The sequence below is a fragment of the Lytechinus pictus genome, chromosome 16 (assembly GCF_037042905.1).
Source record: "Lytechinus pictus isolate F3 Inbred chromosome 16, Lp3.0, whole genome shotgun sequence".
Lineage (NCBI taxonomy): Eukaryota > Metazoa > Echinodermata > Echinoidea > Temnopleuroida > Toxopneustidae > Lytechinus > Lytechinus pictus.
This window is the reverse complement of record NC_087260.1, coordinates 6,085,622-6,110,683: the sequence shown is the minus strand read 5'-3', so window position 1 is coordinate 6,110,683 and position 25,062 is coordinate 6,085,622. Positions and strand designations below refer to the sequence as shown.

General features: G+C 34.6%; 1 protein-coding gene across 1 annotated transcript in view; it reads right to left on the bottom strand.

Annotated features, from left to right (window-relative positions):
- Positions 1 to 25,062, bottom strand: part of LOC129278947 (uncharacterized) — a 48,120-nt gene that overhangs the window by 9,335 nt on the left and 13,723 nt on the right. The window contains exon 2 of the mRNA XM_054915073.2: positions 1,775 to 1,941. Coding sequence (XP_054771048.2) covers positions 1,775 to 1,941 — 167 coding nt within the window. The remainder of the gene's footprint in view (positions 1 to 1,774; positions 1,942 to 25,062) is intronic.

The following is a 25,062-nucleotide window of genomic DNA, read 5'->3' as shown; positions in this document are numbered from 1 at the left end:
GAAGGTGCTGCTGGCCTTAAAAGGGCAATCGACTAGCAATATGAATGGATTATCCATCTTGTAGGAATGTTCCGGGCTGAAAATATTCATATCTTATTAAATAGAGTAAAATTCACAGAGCAAAATGCTGAAAATTTCATCAAAATCTGATAAAAATAGCGAAGTTATTGAATTTCAAAAGTTAGCAATATATTGTGAAAACAGATATATGCACGTCGTCATGAATATTCATTAGATGAGCTGGGGCCCGTTGCAGAAAGAGTTGCGTTTAAACGCAAGCCATAATATCAATCGCATGCAGGTCCAAAATGCGCGCTGTTGATCGGTTGAAAATCAAGTTGCGCATGACTTTTAGAGTTGCGATTGATTGCAACTCTTTCTGCAACGGGCCCCTGATGATGTCTCATCTCCGCTTTAATTTTTATTATATGAAATCTTTGTTTTATTTTTTTTCATACATGTGTGAATGATATGTCTCCCTTATGATGAAATAAGTTGCAGCAATAAATATCTAATGCACTTATCAGTTGTTTCTCCAATATTTTTGGTTCTTGAAGAAAAAAAATTTGCTAAACCAAATTTCATATAATAAAATACAAAAGAACGAGTTGGGGTATGACATCATCAATTTGCTCATTGGATATTTATTTAGCGCTTATAATTATCGCTTTGAAACTTTAGTATAAAGCGCTTAATAAATTTTGTATATTATTATTTATCATTATTATGACGACATGCCCAGAACTGTATCACTGGAATAACGCAAATCTTTAAAATGCCATAACTTTGTTATTTCTGGTCCGATTTTGATCAAATTTCCAGCATTTTGCTTCGTGAATTTTACTCTATTTATTTGGATATTTATATCTTCAGCTCGGAGTATCCTTTTAACGAAATGCACTAGATGTAAAAATAAACAATACCAACATCCAAAAAGTTAATACTACGAAATATCTCGGAATTCACATTGACGCTAAATTGAAATGGGATATTCATATACATAACATGTGTCAGAAAATCAGTAAACTGGTTAGTTTTCTTGGACGGTTAAGACATGTTGTTAACGAATCAAGCTTAAATTTGATATACAAATCCGCCATTTTGCCACATTTTGATTACGCTAACGTCATTTGGTATTCCGCTCCACAAGGTTCTCTGTCAGCCCTTCAAAAACTCCAGAATAGAGCTGGCCGTATAATTATGAAAATAAATCCCTACTCTTTTGTCTCCAATCAACATATTCATGAGACTTTGAATTGGGAATTTCTTGAATGCCGCTATAAAAAGCATATATGTACAATGATTTATAAGATATTGCACAATCTTTTTCCAAACTATATGTCTGATAACATTTCTAGAAGAACTTTAAATTATTCGCTTCGTTCGAACCAAAACCTTAATTTACCCAAACCAAATTCTAACAATTGTAAAAAGACATTTTTCTATAGGGGCATATCAATTTATAATCAATTGCCCAATGTAATTCGTAATGCACCAACTTTAAGTTCCTTTCATACTCTATTATATGATTATTTAGATTGAGCATTTGTATTTCTTTTTTCTTTTTGTCTTAGTAATTTATTTATTTATTTTTTTTTTTTTTATGGTGTATAGTACTTTGTATGGTAAATGTAGGACCCCAAGGAAGAACAGCAGTATTTTGAAAATACAGCTGAATTGGGTGATCCTCCGTTATTGTATGTATCTCTCTTGTATATTGTATATTTTTTTATCTGATTCGGAAATAAAAACAAACAAACAAACAAAGACCTACCTTGAGATTGGCTGCATGTGATGTGAGTTCACAGAAGAAGACATGGAGGATGAAATTCTTCTGAGATTCCGACCAGGCCACGAAAGCGAATATATGGCTCATAGAGCGGTCGTGAATACAGAAATTTATGTATCTGATCTGGATTCTCTCATCATGTCCAACGGCATCTAGATATGAAAGGGTGGATAAAACAGAGAGATAAAGAGAGAGAGAGAGAGAGTCAGATGGAGACATACAGACAGAAAGAGTGTTGGTGAGAAAGAGAGAGAGGGAGAGAGGGGAGAGAGATCATGTTTAAGCCGACATTGAAACATGACTTGGGTACTAAAGGATATTGAACATGTTAACAATGGATTTCATTCCCAAAGGTGATGAGGAATATGTAATTGGCCATTTACACAGGGGTGGCGGAACCGGGGGGGGGGGGCAGGGAGTGGCAAGTGCCCCCCCCCCCCAAAAAAAAAAAAAAAAAAAAAAAAAAAATCCCAGTAGGGAAAAATGCCCTATTTCAAAATGGAAAATGCCCTTTTTTCAAAATGCAAAAAATGAAATACCCTTTTTGAAGTAAGACATGATACATTTCTTTAGGTTAGAAAATCACAAAAATTTTGGCTCTCTCTCATCAATTATTGTTTAGAATAATGTATTCGTCCTGTTCATGGTTACAAAATGCCTCAAATGTCCAGATCTTAGGTTGGAATATCCCACATTTTTGGCTCGTGTTTCGCGCTCGCATCAATTATTGTTTATTAAGGTACTCATTCTGTTCCTGGTTACAAACAGTGCTTAGAATATCCAGCTTTCAGGTGAGAAAATAACAATTTTCTGGCTCGCATCAGAAGGTACTCATCCTGTTTATAAAAAATGCTTAGAATGTCCAATTTTCAGACTGGAATATCACACATTTTTGGCTCGTGTTTTACGCTCGCACCAATTATTGTTTATTAATGTAGCCATTCTGTTCCTGGTTAAATAAAATGCATGGAATGTTTAGTTTTCTGGTTAAAATATGACAAATTTTCAGCTTGCGCTTCGCGCTCGCATTACTCGATTATTCGGTTGGTGAAATATGTAGCCCGTATCCAATTCATGAGTCACTAAATGCAGTCTTTAAAAGGTCCCTTTTCTGGTGAGTATAAATTTTTGCTCGCGCTTCGTGTTCGTGTTTATTCTTTAGTTAGATTCACATTTTTTTTTTCATGATTACAAAAACTGCTTGGAATGTTTACTTTTCATGTCTTATTACATTAAATTTCCAAAAGTTTGAGCTCGTGATTCGCGCTAGCGCTCACAACATCTCGCAAGGATGCCCTTTTAACATTAATTAGGTCCATAATTGACCAAAAAAGCGAGTTTTACAACTTCAGATTGGAACATTTTTCCAAACCGCTCGCTCGCGAAAGATAAAACCTAGATATATATCTCATCACTCAGAAATCATTAAAAAAAACAACTTTGCTCAACCTAATTACTACAAAACGCATAACTTCTTCACACAGATGATAATCTTATGGTGAAAATATCCCTTTGTACCAAAATGCCCTTTTTGGCATATGAGTACCCTTTTGTGGCTTCGCCCCCCCCCCCAACAAAAATACGCTCCACCGCCCCTGCATTTACATCACTCAAATCTGAAGGTTTCAGGTTGGTAACCCAGCCCTTCACCAAGCTTTAGAACCGTTTTACAATGCTAAGTTTTAACATACAAAATAAGAAGTTTTCTCGCTCTTGAGAAACCATTCCCTCGCAGACAAGCAATTGAAATTATTTTCAAGTAGGTATGGGATACTGCAAACTCCTATTTCATGATCACCATATTTTATTATATTTCAACTTCATCATAGGTTATTTCATTATAAAAGGCTGTATCTACATGCACAGATTAAACTTTTTAAATAACTTGTTTAAAAAGTTTAAACAGTTGTTTAGTAGGTTTAAACAGTTGTTTGAAAATTAAACAATAGTTGTTAGAATGACAGGCTTTAAATTTTCAACAGCGTTTTTACAGTTTATACACAGAGCGATATTCTCGTAACAAGATACGCAAGTATTTTGAGATCGAAATAAACTTCACTTTATGTAATAGAATTATTCATGTCCATGGAATAGCATTTTGTTTATCATGTAAGAAAAATAAGATATAAAAAGACAGATCAAAATTGCAGTGATCAAAAATAAACTTAGAGCCAACTTTCAAACCAGATGATGAAAAGCCTGACAGTTCACTGGCAATGCAATCGACTTTACCCGAAGACAAGAATCGAAGTAAAAGTAAGCCTACAGATTCCAGGTATATACATGTATTTATGTAGTTGTATTAATAATTGTCAAAATATCTTAACTTGTGTATTTTGCTTCAACATTTATTACTTTGCATATATTGGTATTGCTATTTTCTTTTTTCTCTGAGTTTTCAAACAGTAATACACTATTATGAGAAAGTTGAATATGTCTACGACTTAACAGAAGGGATGAGTTCATGCTGCAAGGGATAAATTACTATCTTTAAAGGGCGAGTGAACTGTGTGTGGTCTCTCATTGAATGTTTGTTATAAATACATAGTCCTAAAATATACGTTTTCAGATATCTACTAATACAACAGAGAATAAACTGACCTGTAATTGTATTTGTAAAGAGAAACTAAAATGTCTTGAGAGGAAAAGTAATTGTTTAGCTACTTGGTAACATAATTATTGCGGTATATGTACTGAGTACTATATTAGCATGTTATCATTCAAGTGGGTCTATATTACTAGACTATACTAGCATTATGGGTCAGGAAACTGGCAAGATATGAGAAGCTGAGGACTGATGGCGCTATTGGTTCGTATCTGCTTTAAAACATGAAGCATAACCTGATTTTTTTTTTAAATCCCTCTTTATTATAAACTGTAACAGAAATATATAGGCCTATATACGTATACGTATTATATTTCTGTTGATGCGGGCTCTGCCGGTGGACCCCGCCTGGGTGACACAACATCTGCTTATGAGACAATTACTCAGGGCATAAGGTGTAGGGTTAGGATAAGGGTTGCAATAGGGTTTTACCCCAGTGTCAAACCCAGTGTTAAAGTTGGTCATTCTATTAGTGTGTGGAATTTAGAGCGGAGCAATTGTCGCCAGAGCAAATGCCCTATTGTACATTTGACAAAAACTTGACCTCTTTTTTGTTAACCAAAATATGATTCTGTGCTTTTTATCAGCTTTCTACTATTTTTCTTCGTGTATTGCGATATATACATGCAGGGAGGGTACGCTATGAGTGTCCCGTATGTTAATTCATTGCGTGTTAAATGAAAAGAAACTTAAGTATTATTTTTTTATGAACTATAGGGCATTTAAAACCCCCCATCAGAGACCCAAATTAGGTTCCCTGCGCCCCGGTCACTAAACCTCGCGCTTTCATAACGTTCACACTCGATTTCGTGAAAATGCCAGTAAAAAAATAAGATTGTCCGCCTCTGCCCCCAAATTATATTTTGACCCCTATTTTAAAAATTTTGGTATCACCTCTGATCATGAGGATATAGGAAACGGATTGCTTAAGGCCCTAGTTCACAAAAAATAATACATATGTTTCTTTTCATTTAAAGGAGAAATATATTGATTATGAATATGGCCTTATTATGTATCAATGGAAAGGTCATGATGTGGGGATTATCATTTGGTCATTCAAAAATAACGAAAGTAATACATATGGTGGAAAAAAAGCCAATTAAAAAGCGCTAAAATGCCTCTCCGAAATACGCCTCCCATCGGTCTCTGAATTGACTCAGATTTGATGACGTGTATGAGTGTACGAGAGACGTGATTGGCTCTCCCACGTCAAGCTCCACTTGCATGAAAAACCTGTTGCGAGGGTACGTTTTCTCCACACTGTCACTGAATACTTCGATCACGAAATGAAAGAAAACCCAGAAGTTTATCTAGATTTTGGATTTTCAAATTGATGATTTTGAAGATGAAGAGAATGATGATGAAGTTTCTAGCTCTAGTGACGTGGATGGAGGTATATTAGGGGAATTACATGTACGCCTATTATATGATAATGAGTCGGACAATTCAACTTGCATGCCGATTCGCTAACAACTCATGCAGCTGCTAGTGCTAGCTGCACGTACCGCGGGCCAAAATAAATCCATGAAAATGAATTCCAGCCTGACCATCCAGACAGTCTCCTCCCTCTGTCAATACAATTTACTCTAAAGAAGGAAAACAATGATATAACTATACTTACAAACAAGTGAATATATCCGAATCTAAAGGCAAATCAACTCAACGAATAGCAGCAGACGATATGCACCGACGATAAACTTCACGTGGCTGGGATAAATTGTCACTCGTTCTGTTAGATATAATTTCTACCTCATTATTTTGACAAAATTACGAAACTCGGGGAATTATTTATCTATATAAAAATATAATAACACCTCGTACTATTTTTAGATTACGATAAAATCTTTTTTGAAGCAAAAAGTTGAGGTAAATTAAAATTAGATGTAAAAGATCATCCCCAACATGCGTAGCTCGTATGTGATTGTAAACAAACCATCACAAACACACATTGCTTGCTCGCCTTGTCTGAGAGAGTAGATGCACGTGTTGCACAGCTCTCAATCGGCATTTTGGATTACAGTTATATCATTATTTTCCTTCTTTAGAGTAAATTTTATTGACAGAAGGAAGAGACTCTGTCTGGATGGTCAGGCTGGAATTCATTTTCATGGATTTATTTTGGCCCGCGGTACATGCTGCTAGCACTAGCAGCTGCATGAGTTGGTAGCGAACCGGCATGCAAGTTGAATTGTCCGACTCATCATCATAGGCGTAATTCCCCTAATTTACCTCCATCCACGTCACTAGAGCTAGAAACTTCATCAATTTTCTCTTCATCTTCAAAATCATCAATTTGAAAATCCAAAATCTAGATTAACTTCTGGGTTTTCTCTCATTTCGTGATCGAAGTATTCAGTGACAGTGTGGAGAAAACGTACCCACGCAACAGGTTTTGCATGCAAGTGGAGCTTGACGTGGGAGAGCCAATCACGTCTCTCGTACACTTATACACGTCATCAAAAAAACCCAATTTCGCGGACGTAATTGTGCGTGTTTGAAGAAGAACTTTAAACTATCAATTAAGTGAGTTCCATCGGTCTCCATTATAAATGATGTACACCATCTTGTTCTTCTTATTTTCCCCTTTAATTTGATATATAATTCTTTATTTTTATGATTTTCAATATATTTCTACTTTAAAACGTAATGAATTCACATACGGGGCACTTATAGCGTATACCCTCCCTGCATGTATATATCGCAATACACTAAGAAAAATAGTAGAAAGCTGATAAAAAGCACAGAATCATATTTTGGTTAACAAAAAAGAGGTCAAGTTTTTGTCAAATTTACAATAGGGTGTAACAGGACACACCTCCGTTCACAGATTTTCGTTCAGAAAGCATAATGTGGAAAAATTGTACGGGGGCTCTCAAGTTCCATATAATTCTGAACACGTTGTGTACAGAGAATTGTGTGTACGTGGGATTTTATACGGAATTTTGAAGAGTGGCAAATTAAAATGGGAATGTTAGAGTTTGGAATGAAAGGAAGCAGCGAATAAATGTTGAAGCCTAATTTCCAGGGGCGGCGAAACGTTTTTTTTTTTTTTGGGGGGGGGGGGGCAAAGCCAAAAAAGGGCACTTATATGTCAAAATTGGCATTTTGATGCACACGGATATTTTCACCATGAGATTATCATCTGCGTAAAGTAGCCATGTGTTTTGTAATAATTAAGCTGAGCAAAGTATTTTTGAAGTGATTTCTGATTGATAAAATATATGTTTAAGTTGGGCTTTTTTTTCCGCGAGCGAGCGTAGCGAGTGAGCGGTTTGGATTTTTGTCATATCTGAAAATGTGAAACTCGCTTTTTTATCATTTATGGCGCAAATTATTGTTAAAGGGGCATCCTTGCGAGATATTGCGATCGCGAATCGCGAGATCAAACTTTTTGACATTTTAATGTAATAAGACATTCCGAGCAGTTTTTCTTATCATGGCTGATGTGTACCTAACGAAAGAATTGGTGCGAGCGCGAAGGGCGAGCTGATATTTTTAATATACTGACCAGAAAAGGAAGCTAGTAAGGAATGCATTTAGTGACTGATGAATAGGATACATATCTCACCAATCAAATAATGCGAGCGTGAAGCGCGATCTGAAAAAATTGTGATATTCCAACCTGAAAAATTGACATTCTAAGCACTTTTTGTAACCAAGAACCGATTGATGCGAGCGCAAAAAGCGAGCCAAATATCGTGATGTTCCAACCTGAAAACTGGACATTCTAAGAATTTTTTAACCAAGAACAGAATGAGTACCTTACTAAAATAGTTGAAGAGAGCGCGAAGCGCGAGTCAAAAATGTTGTGATTTTCTAACCTTAAATGTATTGTTTTACTTCAAAAAGGTTATTTTAATTTGAAAAAGGGCACATTTCATTTTGAAAAGAGGGCACTTTCCATTTTGAAAAAAAGGCAATTTGGGGGGCAACTGCCCCCCGGTTCCGCTGGCCCTGCTATTTACCACAGCTGACAATGATGGTGGTGATGATGATGGTGATGAAGACGATGATGATGATAATAATGATAATATACTGATAACAATAATGATAATAACAATAACAACAACAATGACAATAACAACAACAACAATAATAATAATGATAATAATAATAATAATAATAATAATAATAATAATAACAATGATAATATTATTATTTTATAAAGAACATTAATTAGACCTATGTAGATAGATTCAATTGCACCGCAAGAGCTTCTGGCTTCTGTAATATTCTAAACAAATTATTTTTAATTTTAGAATCGAAATGACCTATTACTTCACGTGGAGTGTACTCGTGGGGTAGCAATTGGGTAAAATCTGGGGCCCTTCTCACAAAGAGTTACGATTGATCAAATGGACGGCCAGCAACGTCTTCATCTATTATGCATGTTTGTTCAAAATATTTTCTAGCTGTGATGTATATTCATGCATTCATTGTTTTCTTGAAAATTCACTTCGCTTCTCTTTGAATAAAAAGGACATTGTGCAATATTTCGTAGAAAAACAAATTATGACGCTGATGGATTTCCATAGTTACGATTGATCAGATCAATCGTAACTCTTTGTAAGACCCTGGGGCCCTGGATAGAAAAACATCTAAATACACGATAAAAAATCAAAATCATTTTGGTCGAAATACAGTAATATACATCATTATTTTTTTATCAAATTTACCCACATTTGCATTACAATCTTCTATGGGAAAAAATGAAATCGATGAATAAAATCACAACGCCCAATGTAACAATAATTTAGAGTAAAGGAGGCGTATGAAACGACACACCCTTTCCGCCGAAGATTCAATAGATGTGTATTGTCAAGAACACGGACGTGGTGTGTTACTATGTACTATTAGTCAACAGTTTGGTATGTATATAAGAATACCATGCAAAATGAGGAAATGAAATGGAACACATTTTACGTCAAGGGCCCCCGGGTCTCACCTCTACAATAATAATAATTATTGACGATATAAAAATGATAATAAACGCCGTATCAGTGCATATAAGAGAGGGATGCCTACTAAATGCAATTTATTTTCATTCATATCCCTTTTAGGTTTATTCTAATTGTCTAGGATCAGTTAAAAAACTTAATCGTTAATCATTAGTGCTTTTTCCCCACCCCTCCTCCTAATCATCCTACTTTGTTTGTCGGTTTGTCTTTTTCTTTTGCTGCAGGAGTGTTTAATTTGATTTAATTTTAATCTAAGATTTCAACTTTTATTAATTTTGTAATCATTTGGTCTTTAACCATAATGATATAATATTCTGGGCTTTTTTAACTACAAATAATGAGATTTCTATTTTCTTTGAGTGTGTTATTTGTAATGTTTCCATGTCTTATGGCTGCCGCACCTTTTTATAAGCATCTCTTCTCTGGGGTCTCCGAGCCATCTATGTACTATTCGCTCTGTAATTTTTTTTTTTTAATTTTTTTTTTTTTTTTTTTTGTTACTTTGTGATTTTTTTTTCTTTTGTTTATAGTTTGATGGTAATGATAAAAAAAAATGGACATCAACATATTTGACATGTTTACGTACACATACATAGGCATCCAAATACCAGCGAACGGGGGGGGGGGGGGGTGCAGAAATGACCGCGTTCGGGTGAAATCTATATACTGAAATAACAGACACGTTCAGCCATCTCTTTCGTCCAGCCATTGTCGCTATTGTTAGGGTGTAGGAAATAGCATAATATCGCATGGTCATGTTGTCAGTGTGTCAGTTTTGTATCGCTGAATATTCTCTTATTAATTTAGTTTACTTTTAGATAGTATAATTATACCGCACGGACAAGACCCATTTGGTCTACTATCAACTTTGTCTTCTTGTCATTTGGTCTACAGTATACGTGCACTTGGTCTACCTTTGGTCTAATATCCACTTAAAGGGATGGTCCAGGCTTGAGATATTTATATCTCAATAAATAGCATAAATTTCACAGAGCAAAATTAGGTGGGCTGCATGATGATGTCATATCCCCACTTGTTCTCTTGTATTTTATTTTCTTTAATACATGAAATTGGGTTTATTCAAGATTTTTCTACCAAGAACTAAAACAATTGTATTGACAACTGATTAGTTATTTATTGCTGTAACTTATTTCATCATAATGGAGACACATCATTTACACATGTATGAAAAAATGAAACATTTAAGATTTCATGTAATAACATAAGAAAAAGGAGAGTGGGAATGTGACATCATCAGCCCACCAAATGAATATTCTTGATGATGATATGCATATAACTGTTTTTTTTTTTTTTTTACAAAATATTGATAAACTTTAAAATTCAATAACTTCGTTATTTGTTATCAGATTTTAATGAAATTTTCAGGATTTTGCTCTGTGAATTTTACTCTATTTTTAAGATATAATTTATTTCAGCCCGGACCATCAAAGTCTGTCCCATTTCCACTTCTTTTTGTCGATGCAGTATGTTGTTGTTAAAATCTGTTCTCATTAATTTTTGTTTTGATGTAATTTGTTCTAATTTGTATGAAATATCTTAGGTTTAATGTTTAATTTAATTAAACAAATTCGTATTAAATTAGAAATTAAATTGGTAATTCAATCAGTAATTTAATATTTGTACAACGCATGGAGTTACTTTCACCTATTATGGAATATCTTAATTTCAATTATTATTACTATATGTCAAATTAAAATTTGGTTCCTTAACAGTTCATCTAACCATATAGACTAGTGTTGTTGGATCAAGAAAATACAGGGCGAATTGGATACAGCCGCGAACTGGAAATAAGACCAGGGTCATGTCTTACAAAGAGTTACGTTTGATCCGACCAATCGTAATATGGACGGTCAGCAACGTCAACATCTATTATGCATGTTCATTCAAAACATTTTCTGGCTGTGATGTATATTCATGCATTCGTTGTTTTCTTGAAAATTCACTGCGCTTCTTTTTGCTTACAAAGGACTTTGTGCAAATTTTTCGTAGAAAAAAATTATTACACTGATGGATTTCCATAGACTTATAATTGATCGGATCAATCGTAACTCTTTGTAAGACGGGGCCCATCTGGTTAATGGGCTAAATCGCAAATAGACCACAGGTTAGTCATTAGTACTACCAGTTGTAGATAAAGTGGAATTAGACTGTGTTGGGTAAGATCAAGAGGAAAGTAGTCCGGTCTACACCAGGGCCCCGTTGCATAACTTTACCATCCAATGGTAACTTGCAAGGAATCCTTGATTCTGATTGGCTGTTGATCTTCGTCACCATGGTAGTTACCACTGGATAATCTGGATTGCAAAGTAACCATAAAAGTAACTTCCCCAGAATGGGGAAGTTTATCCCGACAATATGTTGGTCTCAATAAAATAAAATTAATTAATTTCAAACATAAGAAAACAGTAACCTTTGTTAAAAATGTCATAGGAAATATGTATGTACAAACTCATTTCGAGATCGTTACAACAACTGGTATTTATCTTTAAGAATGATTTTACGGACAACATGAATACTTATGAAGAGCTAATTATTTATGACATTTGTGTTCATCATATCATAATGTGAAATATTCCTTGAATAATGGACGTAAATAACGTTAATTGCATACCTGCAGTGAAGTAAATATTTGAAATAAACTGCTTTGTCAGAGGAATTTGTCTTTGGGTGCGGTAGAGAGAAGGGGGATGTGAGAGGGGGAGAGAGAGAGGGAGAGATGGATCATAGGGAGAGGAGAGAGGGGGGGGGCATCGGGGTAATAACCCTCAACATGCTACTAATAGTACATGTACATGTATGTTTTCTCACGCTATGATGCAGTAGATGTGTTATAATTAAATTTCATCGCTCGAATGCATGAACGCACATGTATTTCAAAGAGAACTTGGGGTGACATTTTATTATAATATCTGATGTAACACACCCAAACATGCACACTCACCAACAATCATGTATCACGGCTCTTTCCACTCGCTTAGGAACAAGGTAAATTTACCGGGTAGAATAAAATGATTGGCTCTCCGATAAGAGTACTACGGAGCCTTTAAAGTGCCAGATACTTAATCTTGCTATGTCGACATAATAACCTTAATATGTCGACATGGCGAGATACGTGATCTCGCCGAGTCGACTTATAAAAAGTTATATGTCGGCATGGTGAGATACGGTATCTTGTCAAGTTGACTTATAAAACGTTATATGTCAACATAGCGAGATATTTAATCTTGCCAAGTCGAATTATAAAAAGTTATATGTCAACTTGGCGAGATATTTTGGACTCTCGTCGGCCTTGGACACTTCATATCTTGCCATGTCGACATATAACGTTTTATAATTCGAATTGGCGAGATTACAATTCTCGCCATGTCGACATATAACTTTTTATAAGTCGACTTGGCGAGATCACGTATCTCGCACGTATCTCGCCATGTCGACATAATAAGGTTTTTATGTCGACATGGCAAGATAAAGTATCTCGCCAAGTCGTCAAGTCGATGGCACTTTAAAGGATCTGGAACAAAGTCGTTCGATCAACGCATGCCACCCTAAGATGATCGCACGACCACCTACGATCACATATGATGGTCAAAGACCAAATGTAAACGGTCGCAAAATAAGGTTTCATTATGGTAGGTGAAAGAGGGCATGTAATGATTGGAAATGAATAAGGGTGCCTGAACCCCCCCCCCCCCCCTGAAAACCTGTTAAATCATAATCCTTCCATAAAGAATTTTTTAACATCGTCTGAGTGTAAGGAAGAGAAAAAAAAGTTAAGTCCTACTCGACAACAAACCCGGTTCTTGATTCACGATATTTTGATGCCGCCATCTCAACCTCCCTTGATATATAAATCTCAATTCACTTCTGTAACCGCCTCCTCCTTCGAATATCCACGTCTATCTTCCCTACTACAAAACGTAAATCATGGTATTTTGAAAAGGGACCGTGGGACCAAACACCCAACGATCTTTTCTTTTTTTCAACAAACGTGTCTAAAAACTCCAACAATGACCATAAAATTGTGATTTTTATGCATGCTGTCCACTTCTGGCCAGCCCTCCCCCACTTTCACATTAGGTGACATACACCACAAGAGAACATGAGTAATTGCGTAATAAATTGCGTAGAACAGGCTGTGGCATCAAGGTTCAAGTTAGATAATCATCCACATAAACCTCGAGGGACTTTGTCATCTTAAAGAAGACCGCTTCGTTGACTTTTTCTTCATCACGATTGTCACAAGTATGTTAGAATGCTTTATTTGACTCATGGTCCAACAAATACATGGATATCCACTGTTAACCCGGTAGGAATGACTTCTTTAAAGTAAATATCCAATTTCAATATTTACAGAAGAGCTTCGAGACCTCAAGTCTGGAGAGTTCTGGTACACTTTTTGTTAACCATACCCAAAGGAATTAGGGAAATGAGAGATTCACGTATGAGGAACCATGATTAGTTTCTGACGAAGCAGCGGAACCCCCTTTCTCCATTTTAGAAGCCCACATTCCACTAAAATGAACGATTAAAGTGACTGGTTTTAACTTATTTTTTTACGATTTTCGCTCTCTTTCATCAGTCGTCCAATACTTTTTAGATGGTGGTTCATTTTATTACTTTTTGTGGCAGCGGTGGGATGATACAATCAGGGGTCCGTTTTCATAAAACCTATAACTTGCATTATCAGTTCAAGCTACCGAAATAATTCAGTCCGATTGGCTAACAGTAAAACTTTTTCTCGAAATTGTGTGCATTTTTGTTGTTCTGAAAAAGGACTCTGAGCTATATATCATGTATATTGAAAGTGCAAATACACGAGTGCCCATTCGTAGCCCCGTTGTAGATCCATGGTAGCCCGAACTTTTGAAATGATGATTGTAAGGGCTTTGCTATAGGTCCAATATAGTCAGGGAGAAATGGTTTCATAATGAACATATCGATATTTTCTTTTGAATTACGCCAAAGACAGTTAGTGATGGGGCATGCCTATTATTGTTTACATTCACTTATTTCTTATGGTATTGCGGTATGGTATCTTCTGACATTTTCTGATGGTTTTATTTCGCTTTTTGCATCGATTCATTCAATTGCTAAAGAGTTGATATTGTTTTCCATAACATATATTCATGACATGACATGACATGAAATAAAATGAAGTGAAAAAAATAGGTTAGATATATCTTTGATGTCATAATGTAGTCTGAATACAACCAAGTGGTATGCATACCTCCTTGCAACACGGTTACAAAAATGCGTATCACACTGCCATTCCATTACATTGCCCCCATTCATATTGATGTCGTCTTATATAAAAAGTTTCCCAAATGCTTCAAGAATTGGATGATACCTACAATAATGGCAATTGGAAAATCCAATCCTCACTGGGTTTTACTGTATGAATGATGTACAGTATACGGAGCCAGCTTGGTCATTGTACATGCTTCGATGGGCTTGCAGACGTCACGTTTTAAGTAGACCCTCAGATTTATTATTTACACGCCTTTATCAAACAGTCATGTCACAGCTCCACAAATTCTGATTGATCTCATTTTCCTTCCTTTCCTGCCCCCCCCCCCCTTTCAGAGTGACCGTGGCTTCAAAAACCCACTCGAAATAGAAAATATGTCGTCCTTGAATATACAAAAGGTCATCTGATCACTGATCTTGTTTTCAATTTATTTCTTTTCTAGTTTCCGATATAAAGAGTTTGGTTGGTCGAATAGTTTAATATCCGCGAGAAGTAGGCCCACACACTACACCCCCATTTATACTGTATTTCTAAAAAGAAATTCATCCTTATGATAAGTTGGTGTTACTAAAAGCAGAAAAATTAAAAACAATACGTGATATAAATTCCCTCAATCTGCCGTTAAAAGATAAAATGATTTTATATGTGTAGGGGATATAATGTATCATAAGACACAGAATTCGATAGCCCCTGTAATAAAGCCCCTTTCACAATTGGTGTTGCGACTGCTTACAACCGTTGCGATTCCACGCAACATATTTTGTGACCAAAATAAATGATCGCAAACGATCGCATGAGCAATTGTGAAATCCCCTAAAGAAAACGATTTTTATTCATCATGTTTTATTGATAAAATTGAATTTATGGAACTGAAATTACATGGAATTGTGGAAAGCTGCTCGCATTTGACGTCACAAATTAAAAACTTGAGAAATCCATAATATTCTTATCATTGTTTGAGGGATTTGAATCAAACACTCACCAATGTAATATTTACTCTATTTTCTGCTTTTCTTAAATCAAACATATCGTCAGGTTGAACTTTCCTTTCAAAAGTTTGCTTTAAAATCTTAGTTGCAGTGATAACACTTGTTTTTTTTTGTTTTTAAGGGACATTTTAAACTCTTTTCTCAATAATTTTAGATACACAATCTGAACATGATACGATAGATCGGAAATTAATTTGACAAATGAATTTAGTGATCGAATAGACCGAAAAGGTGATAAAACACAACCGGACAATTATAGACCAATTTCGCTACTGCCATGTGTCTCTAAACTTTTGGAAAAGATAATTCAACAGCAAACAATTCATTATCTTCATGCAAATAATATTTTAACAAAAGAACAATCAGGATTTAGATCTAAGCACTCGACATGCACTGCCCTGATTAAGGTTACAGATGAATGGCTCAGATCTCTTGATAACAAAATGTACACTGGAACTGTTTTTGTAGACCTGCAAAAAGCATTCGACACTGTGGATCATAAGATCCTCTTGCATAAGCTTGAGAGAATTGGGATTACTGATATAGCACTTAACTGGTTTAAAAGTTACTTATCAGGTAGAGCAATTATCACATCAGTAAATGATGCAATGTCAGAGGAACAGCCTCTCAAATTTGGTGTTCCACAAGGGTCCTTATTAGGTCCACTGTTGTTCCTTATATTTATAAACGATTTGCCCAAATGTTTCAACAAATGTTCTGTACATTTATATGCAGACGATTCTGTGGTATATTTTTCACATGAAGAACCACAAGTTTTACAAAGAACAATGAATAAGGAATTGAAAGTACTTGAATCGTGGATGAAGAAAAACAAGTTAAGAATAAATTGTGACAAAACTGTTTGTATGTTGATAGGCTCGAAAAAAATGCTTACTAAGAATGGTTCTATAGATTTAAACTTAAATGGTGTTCGCTTAACACAAGTTAAAAGTTTCAAATATCTCAGTGTTCTTGTTGACTCAGAATTGAAATGGAATCTGCAGGTAGATAACATGTGTAAGAAGATAGGAAAAATGATAAATTTCTTATGTAGACTTAAACACTTTATGAGTAGTTCAAACTTGAACATAATATACAACACTGTTGTTTTACCTCATTTTGACTATGCTGATGTAGTCTGGCAATCCACCAGTATGAATTTGTTACAACAACTTCAAAAACTCCAAAACAGAGCATCTAGAATAATTTTAGGCATAAATCCATATGAACATAAATCTATTTCTGAACTTCATAATCTGCTGAACTGGGAACAACTATGTAAGCGAAGAAAGAGACACATGTTATCATTTATGTATAAAATAATGCATGATTTGGCTCCTGGGTATATGAAGGAGAACTTTGTTATTAAGGAAAACAAATATAATTTCAGAACATCAGGCCTGTTGGCTCTTCCTAAACCGCGAACCAACTATTGCAAACGAACTTTTATGTATCGTGCAACTGTGTTATACAATGAATTACCGATAAGAATACGCCAATCTGGCACACTTAAGGAATTCAATAGACTAATAGTTGAATACTTGGTTGATGTATAAACCCCATTTGTTAGCATCTCTATTGCTGCTCACATAGGGGGGGGGGTGATAAAGTAGGTTCTGGTTTGATAATTTGTATCGTTGATGGGGGGGGGTGTTAATTGATACATTCAATTATACATATGTTATATATATAGATTTTTTTTTCTATTTCACACTTTTCTTTTTAATCAAATTTTCCTTGTATTGCAATGTAAACTATTTTAATATATCTTTTTATGGACCCCATGGAAGACCAAAGTAATTTATGTCAATAACTCTGAAATGGGCTATCCTTTCGATTATTGTATTGTATCTATTCATTTGCAATTCATTTTGTTTATTTCTATTTATGCCATTTATGTCATGTACTTATGTAATATATATTTCATGTTTTTTTAATAATCGAATAATAAATAAACAAACAAACAAACAAACAAGATATTTCAAAAGTATGTTTTGAAAGAAACGTATTTAAAAAACCCAAATATTATAAATCAATTCAAACCCAATTCATAACACTGAGAAAAATCAAAGTTACATCACCATAGAATATTAGCACATTGAAAATCTAAAACTGAGAAAAACGGTGACAGCCTATTTTTTTTTGGTAGATGCTCGAAAATATAGGCCTATAAAAATAGTATATAAATGTATTTTTTATTTAATGGACAGCGTTTTCAAGTTATAATATGAACAAGTGAACTTTTTCTAAAAGAAAATAAATTAAGAATTCATCATTTCGGAAATTAAGGGACCAAATTTCATTCTCATTTCTAGGGGTAAAGAGAGGCAAATGACAGGGCACAGCATTATGATAGGGGTCACAAGGTTGGATGGAAATGGGGAGCAAGTTATTCTATGGCCCTGGATCTGTTCCTCACTAGACCCAGATAATGGAACACACATATAGGACCTAGTGACCAAGCATATAATCCCTATACCTCGATGCTTTAATGCCCCGAAGACTCTATCAAATTGGCTGCCCTTTCAAAGAGTGACATGTCAGACTGCTTTTGTATTTATCAGACCAAGAAGTGCCCCTAGAATGCCTTTAAAAGGAGATTAAAAGTGGGTGCCTCATTGAAAAATCACACTCGAAGCCTGTGCTTAGGAGTAATATTTCAAAGACACTACATTCCCGTCTTCAGTACTGGTCACGCATTGGTAATGAGTAGAAAAACAGATAAATGAACTGATTTTAGGCGGGGTTTTTTTGTACACTGCAAATCACCATGGCAACAGTTGGTGTAAGATTTGGAAAACCATACCTGTATAAAACTCTAAAAAAGATAATCGAGTGCGTTATCACTCTTCCAAGGGAGGGCGGTCAACTTCACTAAATTGATATGACCTTCACTTGCCGTTGAGTGGATTTCATACTTACTAAAGTGAAATATATGTCAAACATTCGATTGTTTACTCTAAATTCACATTCAAACAAGTGATTCTCGACATAACAGCAGGGATAGTGAAAATAACGAGTGAATATTCACTACTTTTAGAGGGGGAGGGGTGCAGAAAAAAAAAAACTCCATTCCAACCCACCGCAGTTTACTATTTTCACTTTAGAGGAAGAGGCTTTATAAAAAGGATTTATCTGTTTAAAATATCCTTTCCAAGGTACATAATGCTGCCAGATTAACTATACATTTTCAAAAGAAGATGACAATGAGGTGCTCGAAAATGTTTTTTTATATATTTTTTTTATAATTCTTCCAAGAACGCGTTCGGATTAGCTCATACATGGGTTTTTCGATATCATCAAATAAATCACCATTTGATAAGGGATAACTGCTCTGGGCATTGCGTAAGTGAAATAAAAGTTTACAAGAGGGATAAAGACCCCTCTTGCTGAACGTACATAAAAATGGCATTATCCATCGACTCTTTCTGGGTTTCTTTAGAAGGAAATAACAATCCTGTCATTGTAATGTTTTTTTTGTGCAAGAAAGAAGGGGATAATGCAATCGAAATGATGACAGTTTGAGATAAATCGTGAATGCTTTGAATAAGAGAGTATTACACATAATACAGCTCTTAAATTGGGTAGAATTTTGACCCATGAATACGTACTCCCGTAAGGCTACTCTTAATGTGAAAAAAAGGACAAATTTTTACAGGCTTTCAGGTATTCACCCAGAGAGCATGTTTAAATAATCATTTCAATATAATGTTTTGTTTTGAGCGGGAAATAAATTTTATCATCCAAAGTGTTCGTCATTGCATTAGGCGGGATTTGATCTGATTGTATTAATACCTCCAGTTTGCTTTCTCACGTATATGGGAGATTTGAAAAGTTGTATGGACGTTACGCACGAAATACGCACGTAACCATGCACCACTTCAACATTTTCACGTTCTTCGTCTGTTGGTACTAAATAGATTCATCATCCATGGTGTTACAATCCCATCTTTTCAGATTGAAATTCTTGTTGATGACAAGCATCAGAATGCAAACTTTGATATAAACCAATTTTTCAATGTGGCAAAAGGAAAACAGACACGGGTCGAGAACAGAGCCTTGAGGTACGCCAGATTTTGACATCAAGTTGGGATTAACATCATCCCAGGAGCACTTGGTGTTTTAGGACGTTCGACATGAAGCTGGAAATAAAACAATCATTGTGTTTCGTTACTTTTGGAGGAAAGACCGCTGGCTACTATTGATAAACGATCGATGTTCAATACTGGGAATCTGCGGTGAACTATAGTTTTTTTTACCTTAGAATAGCATCAATTATAGCAGTAAAGCTACCATTCTAACATTGACCTTGCAGTTAAAGCATGATAATTATGAGTAAAATGGAGCAACGGAGTTATTTGAGCAAAACAGCAGGTCCTGCTGCCATTGGATGACTGCTTCGTGTGTGTTTGACCTATATCTAAACTAGATCAATAACAAATGAAAATACCTTTTTACTTCTCAAAAATGAATTGTAATTTTTCAATCAACTCGAATCGACATGGCTAGATTTTCTTCTTTTTTCCGATTGCATTAATAGCCCCATTGTCTATTATAGATTCCACCCCCTCCAAAGAAATTAATGGTTCATCGATATCTTTTATAAGACAAATATCCCGTCGATTTATTTTGCTAATGATAGGTACATGCATTTAAAAAACGGAACAATTTAATGTATAAAACATACCGTACACTGTACTACACTGCTGTATTTTACACGTACGCTCTGGTTGGAGCGATACACTGTTAAAAAAAATCGTGATTTTGCAAAAAAAAGAAGATTTTGCAGAAAGCAATAACAGAATCATTCTGTAAATTCATAAAACAGGAATTTTTCTGCAATTTAACAGAACAGGTCTATTTAAAAAGGGTAAAAGGGTGTTTTATTGAAGGAAACTTGTAAGATTCCATACACCAAATACCAATTTCCTGTAAGATTACGAAATCTGGTAAGATTACAGGTGTTCTCGAGACTCTGCTGCAGGAACTGCTTTTATTTTAAGGATACATTTTCTAACAGTGTACCCCAAGAATGGTAAGAGTTTTGGACAAGAAATCATCACGGAATATCAGGAAGATGGGAGTAGATTCTTCAGGATACATTTTTCATATTTTAGTCTAAATTCGTTGTTTGCGTTGTACAAGCATATGAAATGTGTATAATTTACAATTCTGAAAGCAAACTATGTCGCAATTGTTAAATATAATATCTCTTTCCCTATCTCTAAATCCTAAAAAGAGTTACCGATCCCATATGAATGAAACCTTAATGCAAGGAGAGAGAAGAGATGGGATTGGAAGGCTGAGAAGAGAGAGGGGATTCCTCTGATAATGTCTTGCATTCAAACCTCAAATTAATATTTTAACGCCATCACCCTGAAAAAAAAATGGGTTCGTGTCTCCTGTATAAATGCTATTGACTGGCTTTCTGTACTTCCCCCAAATTCCATCAAGCGAAACGCTAGTGTTAAGACATTTCACTTTAACTGTATATTCATATTTACTAAATGCATTTGATGGTAATAATAATTGCACATCTGAAGCGGTGAATAAACAATAAATGCTCGCTCATTGGATCAGAAGATCAGCCCCCACAGACACAATGATCAAACATGATAACATCGATTGAAATAAAAAGAATATCAAGATCTCAAACTATAGGACAACCTTGGAATTACAAATGCTATGTGGGACAATATGATCCACACGTCGATTGCAATCATATAATATTTGATATCAAAATGAAAACAGGTGAAGCCAGATATAAACATATGGTATTTTCAATTAAATAAATCAGGATGGTAAGATGTCAAATACATGTACCATTAATACTACTGCGACTAATTGCCACTACCAGTACTATTACTACTACTACTACTACTACTACTACTACTACTATTACTATTACTACTACTACTATTACTATTACTATTACTACTACTACTACTACTACTACTACTACTACTACTAATGATAATAATAATGATAATCCATAATGTGTTCAATGAATAACCATTCAAATATTTATTTAGTCATAACGCCATTTTGTTATTATTATTGGATATATATTGCCAATTATCATTTATTTCTACACATTGTATTTGTATTTGTAAATTTGTTGGTAATCAGCGAGCACAAAATTTCCATTTAATTGGATAATAAATTCAATTCAATACTACTACTATACTTATACTACTATACTACTACTACTACTACTACTAGTACTATCACTACTACTACTACTACTACTACTACTACTACTACACCACTACCACTACCACCACTACTACTACTACTACTACTGCTACTTCTACTACTACTACTACTACTACTACTACTACTACTACTACTACTACTACTACTACCACCACTACTATACCATTACTACTACTTTACTACTATCACTATACTAATACAACTACCACTGCTACTACAGTACAGTTATTACTTCTACTACCGGTATATGTGCACAATAACGGTAATGATCAAAATCCAAAATACAATGATAAATAAAAAGGAATAATAATGAAAATAATAATGATAACTACAATAACACTAATAGTAATGATCATTCTAATAATGATAATAATGTGATAACAGATTCAGTTAAACATCATTTTAAATACACAGATACACCCTAACTTCATTTGAAAACTATTATGTAGCATATAATAATGAGTGAACCAATGGTAATAATATCTGCTTCCAACAATCCTTTGTAAAACTTGCATTCCAGAAATAATTCGAGTCCAAGGACCATCAGTTGAGTATAATCATTTCTTTACGGAAGACCAATTTTACAAATCACAACTGGAGATGATAAAAAGGAAGATCTTTTATTTTGTTGTTTGCCAAATCCAATCGCCCAAAATGAATTCTCACACTCTAATGCTCAAGCGGTCATTGCTGTAAGGTTTATTCGAAGATTGGAGTACGAATGGGTGCAATGCAGTTGTTTGATATTAACGGGGAAGTTCTCCCTGACGAAAAGTTAGTTGTAACAACAGCATAAAAAATAAATAAAAAATATTGGTGAAGGTTTGAGGAAAGTCCATTCGAGTAAAAAAAGTTATTAGAATTTAAAGTTTTGTATTTGTGACGTCATAAACGAGCAGCTGCTCCAAATGTTGTGTAATATAACATGCATAAATTTCATTTTTTTTTATAATGGTTCGTGATGACTTATTTTTGTTTTCTTTTAGAAACGGGTGTGAAATAATTTGTCTATTGATATACTGAAGGTAGAGAATAAAAAAACAATTTTCTGAGAAACTTCCATTTCATTTATTTTTTACCATCCGATATGTCACAAATCAAATAATTAAAAAAATTATAATAACTTTTTTATTCTCAGATGGATTTTTCTCAAACCTTTGAATTTTTTTGATTATTTTTTTCTGCTATTTTTACAATAAACTTTTTATGAGGGTGAACTTCCTCTTTAAAAGACTTGCCAAGACTTAAAATGTAGAAAACTGAACCAATTATTGCGAGGGAGCGGATGTTGGGGGTGCCATGAGCCTTATTACATCAGGAGGGCTAAAGATATTCGTTCGACCCAACCCATTCGAATTTTTTCAATTTGATATTGCTGATTGACAAAAGTGTATGAATATGATTCAAAATCTAACACTGATTCTAGAAATGGTAACTACTGAACTTCCTTTGCCCAAATTGGGAAGATATATCAATGATTTGGAACTATTTTTTGACTGGCGGAAGAATTGGGGCTATTTTACTGTTTCAGGTGATGAATTTGATCCCATCATAGTTATCTTCATAAATGGCGATTTATTTTTAAAATGAGCTGGCTACGATGCCCTTCTCTGGTCAGATATGGAATGTCAGATATATATCCTATCCAAAGGTAGTAAACATTCGACCCTCTAATTTCACATTTATTTTTTATGAATTTTTCTTAAGTGCCATTTTAACACACAAGTCTATGGGGGAATGTTTTACGCGCGTGACACCTGGGGGTGTCGATCCTCCCTCCAACGGTAAAGAGCTTTTGCGTTTTTGGACTTACAATTGGTGTATATATACCTTGAGAGAAAATTCAGCCTCAAGAATGACTGTATCTGAGTGTGCTATGATTTGCTCAACCAGAATACAGAAATGTATATATATGCCTATTTAAAAAAATGATAATAATATTGATAATTGACACACTATGCGAGTATGGATAGCCAAAATGTCTCAAAATCCCAAGCTCTGAACGTTCAGTTTTTACGGGAAAAACTTAAAAAACTGGACAATTCAGTTAAAACTGAAAGGTTGGAAACACTTTAGTAACAGTCACTTGGGTATTTTAGAGGGTTTTACATCGAATTTCGTTTAGTTATTATAAAATCGATAAAAACACGAGAAACGTCTTAATGAAGGTTTACCAAAAAGTTTATCAAAGACAAGAGGATTTGAATTCTAAAATTGTCGATTTCCAGCAGCCATCCCAAAGCCATGTTATTTTGCAAAAAAAAAAATTGATTTTGGTTCATAAGACATTACCTTAAAGAGGTATACTTGTATAAAAGTACCTGATTGTACATAAAATGCACATGGAAATAATGCTTCATGTGACATCACAGAAAAATAAAGAAAGTGCATAAATCGTAATCAGTAATGATTTTCTGTTTTTTATACAACTAGGCCCTAATAATGACATCCCAATTTTTAGAAGGCGTCCTTTATGTATGTCATGAACGCACGAATCTTTTCCTCCAAAAATGCTTATAATGAAATGTTACAAGAAATGGTACTGTTAACCCCAATTCTTATGGTTTTATTTTTCAAACTTGCAATATCAAAATAACACACAGCTTCTGTCTGCTCTGAATGTGTGTGTGCTTCATCCCTATATAGTTTCGTTTTATTACGTAATACATGAATGCACGTCAGGTATGGGAATTATTTAAACGACCAAAGAGCAGTTTATTTTTAACAATAACAATAATCGCAAAGCCCAGAACTGAAGGGGTCAGCCGTTGTGTTATACCCCATCAAAACTATTCAACTTGTTACCTGTACCCACTAAATGCTCTGCCTCACTTTTATATTTTTTAACGAAACGTTAATAAATTTCAAGCAAGTTGTTCTCCTATTTTTGCCATAATATGTATAGGCCCTACTTTTTTTCCTTCCCGCTATTAAAAAAATGTATACATGTATTAGTGTTAGATGTTCGTTTTCATTGTGTATGTTATACATGTGATTTTATGATTAATGTTCGAAATGTGAATGATAGCAGGCCTCCCGCTTGAATGGGACTACCCTGCTTTTCATAAAGAAAACATGAATAAACAAAATAAATTAATAAATATAACAATAATGATAATAATAATAATAATATAAGGTATAGGGATAGCGCATGCACATATCCACCTTGTTAGGTGCTCAAGGCTTAGCTCGTCCTCGGATTCAGGTGCTCACTATTTTTTCAGGAATTACTTCCT